Genomic DNA, 5,244 nt, shown 5'->3' with positions numbered 1-5,244 from the left:
AAAATACTTATATAATAATCCATAAGATTTTCCATACAACATAGCTAGGGTGCGTAGCACCCGTGATTCAAAAAAGCCTCTCACATGCGCGTGAGCGCGTGCGGAAAGGCTAGTGTGTGTGCGTGTGCCTCTCACATATGCGTGAGCGCGTGCAGAAAGGTTAATGTGTGTGTGTGTGTGTGTGTGTGAAGATCTTCTGAGGACCCTCCGAATGTTTTGTACAGGTCCTTTGTGTACCTACCAAGTGTTTGATGAAATACCTACTAAGCATATTTCAACATGATGCGTCGACAACATTCAATGAATTCTATCGATATCACTCATCTATTTGCTTCCATATATGTCAATATCTGTTGACATATGCACATCATGGTATGACTCACAACAACAAGTCCACCCAGTGTTCGAGAATATGCCTCAGTGAATAACTGAAAATCTCTTGTGCACTTTGCGATCCGTTTCCGTATAAAAAAACTTGAACCTTTAACCCAACGAACCCCCAAGATTCGAATCCTAGATCGGCCATTGGTACCAATACCATCAAACCTCTCTCTATAAGACTGTTATCATTCATCCATTGATCTCCCATGGCCAAAAATGCTCTTTCAATGTTGGCAATAGCAACTAGAAGAGCTAAGGCTAATGTCACAAGCAAATAAACTAGTGACAGACCTTACTTATGTCACAAGCATGTACATTTTTTTTTTCCAACAAAATAAACTGAGTGAGGGCATCCGTCCCGCCCTGGCCCAAGGTAGCTCCATTCATGGCTCCACGTCACCCAATTTGTGTAGTATACGTGCTTTACTTGAATATTCTCCAAAGGTGATGGGGCCACATGTCAAGCCCAACACCCTCATATTACTAATTGGTTTTATGGTAAAATCTCAAATTTCTTCAACCTTCACTTTAATTCCTGTTACAACATGATGCTAGCATTTAATCTCTAAATTACAAGAAATGTAAGATTACACTATAATCCTCATAATTTATAGTCCAATGGTATATGATAAAGGTAAAGTTATAATTAATAAAATCAAACGACACTATTATTACAATAATATTATACATTACAAAAATATCATTCGATAAAATGTAATATCACCCATGCTCTCTACTTATAAAATGTATATATAAATTTCACTCATATATGTAGCTGTGTAAGTGGTTCACCTATAGAAGTAATGCTTTCTTCCAAACAATAGTAGATGTCATTGATAAACAGTTGCTAAATACAAAGATTTGGACTAATTACAAGTACGTCATACGGAGATGGGTTTTGGTAAATACACAAGATCGAACAATAAAAACAGATTACATAGAAGTAATGCTATTAGTAAATAGAGTATTTCATAGCATCATTCCAGATCTTAAAAAATGCCAAAAGCAGAAGAATAAACAATTGGAGAACATTGGGCAATATAGAAGGAAGAATAGACCCATGGGATATATTCTTATTGTGGCTTGTTGACACCGTTCTTTGTGTCAATTCATACTACTACATAAAGCTATAGCTAAGAGCTAGAGAAAAGAGACTTACTACATAATTACAATCAAATGGGAATATAATACAGAGGCATTATCAGATTCTTTATACATATAAAGTACTTGTTCCTTCAAGAGCATCCGATAAAATTCAAACGATAAATAAAAAGTTCTTGATCAGCATTATATTTGGACAGTCTTTAATTGCATTTGGGATGGCTGGTCGATGCTATTTTTATCAATCACCAATTTTGCACCACTGATAGCGTTTGCATTAATAATTGGTAACTCCTGAGCTTCATCCTTCACAGTAGTATTGGATTGCACAGCTGGGTTAGTGCCATAATCCTTGCTTTTACCCCACACCACAGAATAAAGGCCAAATGCGATGGCCATGCCTCCAATGATACTATATGTCAAGTTTAAATTAAAAAAAAAAAAAAAAAAAATTAGTGGGAATTAAAATGTATGATGTACTATTTACAAAAAGATAAGAATGATACATATCAAATGCATGCTGAAAGTTGATTGATTACATCACGAAGATACCTTCTAGTAAAAGTAGGCAGTATTTGTTCCAAACAAAAGTTATGTCACAAGATGTACAACATCAGAACATATTGTACATTCCATTATTCCTCATTGTCAATACTTTTTAATCAGAATTTGTCACATTAGGAGAAAATTTATAATTAAAATAAATATAGGAATAATGCGTAAATATTGCCAAGAAATATCGCGTAACACGAGATGATTAGAATTTAGAATTAAGAGAAAAATTGCTGGGGAAATACGACATTAGCTCTTTATGTTTACCTGCCAAGGTGAAGTTTCTCAGCTAGAATAATGGAACCCAGAATGGACACGATAATCATGCAGAGAGGGTTAAAAGCCGTTACAAAAACCGGGCCTCTAGTCTTCATAACCAAGCCTTGCACGTAATATGTAATCCCAGAGCTAATTAGTCCCTAAACCATTGAAAAGGCTTCTTTATTAGTTTCATTTCCCCAATTCGATTAAACTTAAAACCATCTAATTAAAATGAAAATTCTTGTCAGGGTTGAATTCGTATTAAGTTGTGTGGTAATAATTACCGTGTAGAGAGGTGCAAGGAGCCTTGAATCCCATCCAACCGCCCATGCACTAGGGCAACGCTCTACAGTAAATGCTACAACTGAGCCTTGCAACGCTCCCGCCAAGCATATAAAGCAGGAAAGTGAGATGTTTGCTGGGTATTTCTTCACTGTTATAGACTGGATTAATATATAAGTTAGTTAAGTTCACTGTTAATATATTCAAGCTCACATGCATGCATGGAACATAATTCAATTAATACTTACTTGCAATACGTAGAAACAGGACCAGGCAACACTACCCAGGAGGATAAAGAGTGTCCCGGCTATCCAGTGTTGGTTGGAGGTTATAGTGGTGCTGCTACTTTCATGGTGGCTGCTGGTTTTGTGCGACCACAGGAGGTCAATGACAGGGCCTTTGTACAGTGTCATCAGCAAAGCACCAGCAAAGGTTACTAGGGTTCCTATCACCTTGGCTTGACTTCGCACCTCTTTGATTTTTACAGTTTCGACCCTGCGTGCATATGTGTTTCAGGTTTATATAAGTTATTAATTAATTTATGCATGCAAATAGATTTACATGCTAGCTAGCTACAGATGGAAGGGGATGTAACCGACATATACTTATTTTGTCATACAATGACCTAGGAATGGATTAAGACTATATATTATGAAGTTATAAGCTCGAAGACCATTTCGTTGGAGAGAATTCTACCTATTTGATTAATTGATTCTTACCTAAAAATAACTGCGATTACAAAGGTGACAGACGGAACGGCATTCATGATGGCAGATGCAAATGAGGCCGATGTGTATTTCATCCCCAAGTACGTAAATCCCTGATCAATGACTGGCCTGCACAATCAAGTGCTTGTTTTTGTCATAAATATTATATGCACCATATATTGATTACATTTGTGACAAAGGTTAAATTCACTTGATGGTCAATCATAGAGTTAATATGTGTTGTGTTAGTCATCTATGTAGTATAGTATATGCGTGTGAGTGAGACTATGAGAGTATCTTTACTCCAGAAATCCCAGCACCATAATGTGCAAAAAGGTAGAAATTGTCATTTTCGGCCTCGTTTTCCTGAAAAAAAAAAAAAATATCATTACTATACCGAGAATTAATTAGTTAATTGATTAAAGGTTATTCAAGGTTATTACTTACATGCGATTAATTAATTAATCTTATGGGAGTTTTAGCTAGTAACCTTTCAAGAACCAAGGCAAAAGGAGCGAGGACAAGTGCTGCAGTAGCATTGCGATAGACGATGAGAACATATCGATTCATGCCATGATTGAGAGTGGCCATGCTGATTATGTACATCCCTGCACTCCCAAATTGCAAGCTCACCACCAGCAAATAAGGTTTCAGCTTCTTCATCATCACACCAAACCTCCCACCTGAGTTGTTCTGCTCATCATCTCCCATCTCTCTCTCTAACAATTTAACTTAACCCAATTATTTTTTCTTTGTGCAAGAGATGGAACAGTTTAATTAGGGATGGAACTAAGAGGTGCAATGCAAGCTCCTTCTTATAGAGGAAAAAAACATTAATTATGTTAGGATAACAAACCCACTTCAAGAAAAGGGGTATTATCTTGCAACCTTTGTGGATTGCGTGCATGGCCCTGTCTTGAAACACTAATATATGGTTTCTTTGCTCATCATTTACGATCCCTTTTTTTGGTTTTTGTTCCTCTTTTTGTATGGTTGATTTTATTTTCCTTCAATTGTGATATAATTTGGAAACATTTGATGGGATATAGATTTTCTTAAAAATAAATTCTAATTAGTAGTAAATACAATCAAGAAACAGTTGTATATTTTTCACAGCTTATTGATCACGATGACATTGATGTTATAATTACTTCATGATCGATTAAAATTTATTGGAGAGTTTCGTATTGAAGTGACTATATATGCATGTAAAGTAAGTCCTATAGAGAGTGTTTGGCTTTAGGGGTGAGAGATTGAAGCCTTGGGATTGGGTGTTTGTATGCCTTTAAATGACTTAAAAATTTATCTAAAAGGTGGAACACCCGATCCAGCCAGATTATCACCTCTAATATCACATCTATTGGATATAAACAATAAATTAATTAGGAATATTATCCAGTTTTATGCATCACACATGACCATTAAATCACTAAAACAATAAGGGTTGAAGAACCTATTAGCTTTGATACATACATCTCTCACAGCTGGGTTGCCTAACAAATGGAATAACAATCTTAATCGATCATGATGTAATTATAACATCACTATGTAAACAACTAAATGCAATATAATTAATTACATGCAGTTATAATCATAAAATTCTTACTTTTTCTTAACCTTTTCCCCCTCTCTGGAGAAGGGGTTTGAACTGTGTATTATTTTGACTACATAATAGAGATATCACATAACAATATATTACAAATTAAAAAGAATTTTGAAAAGTTTCGTGTACTATAACTATTTTAGTTATTAGATTTTATTTTATTTTATTTTATTTTGGGCATGGCTTCAATGCTACATATCATTCATGTTACGGATGTTTTAGCCGTTAGATTTGATTTCTACAACTGTTTAGAGGTTTTATTTTCAATCTTAGTCATTCATTTCCCGTATCATTGTGTTCTACGTAGTCTTGAAGAAAAAAGCGTTAACTTTTTGTTATGTTAGTTTTATTTTTTCT

The 5,244-nt window shown here is 35.1% G+C and overlaps 1 protein-coding gene across 1 annotated transcript; it reads right to left on the bottom strand.

The window, feature by feature from the left end:
* Positions 1-1,422: 1,422 nt before the first annotated feature.
* LOC137716798 (WAT1-related protein At4g08290) lies at positions 1,423-4,117 on the bottom strand. Its single transcript, XM_068456173.2, has 7 exons — positions 3,775-4,117; positions 3,588-3,650; positions 3,297-3,413; positions 2,826-3,072; positions 2,580-2,738; positions 2,302-2,453; positions 1,423-1,894 (listed from the first exon to the last, which is right to left on the bottom strand). The coding sequence occupies exons 1-7, from the start codon at positions 3,993-3,995 to the stop codon at positions 1,669-1,671; spliced, it is 1,185 nt and encodes a 394-aa protein (XP_068312274.2). The 5' UTR covers positions 3,996-4,117; the 3' UTR covers positions 1,423-1,668.
* Between the last annotated feature and the right edge of the window lie 1,127 nt (positions 4,118-5,244).

Source organism: Pyrus communis, chromosome 8 (genome assembly GCF_041283825.1).
Source record: "Pyrus communis isolate YQ-2024b chromosome 8, ASM4128382v1, whole genome shotgun sequence".
NCBI classification, from domain to species: Eukaryota; Viridiplantae; Streptophyta; class Magnoliopsida; order Rosales; family Rosaceae; genus Pyrus; species Pyrus communis.
The sequence above is the reverse complement of the archived record's forward strand: the minus strand, read 5'-3'. Positions and strand labels throughout refer to the sequence as shown.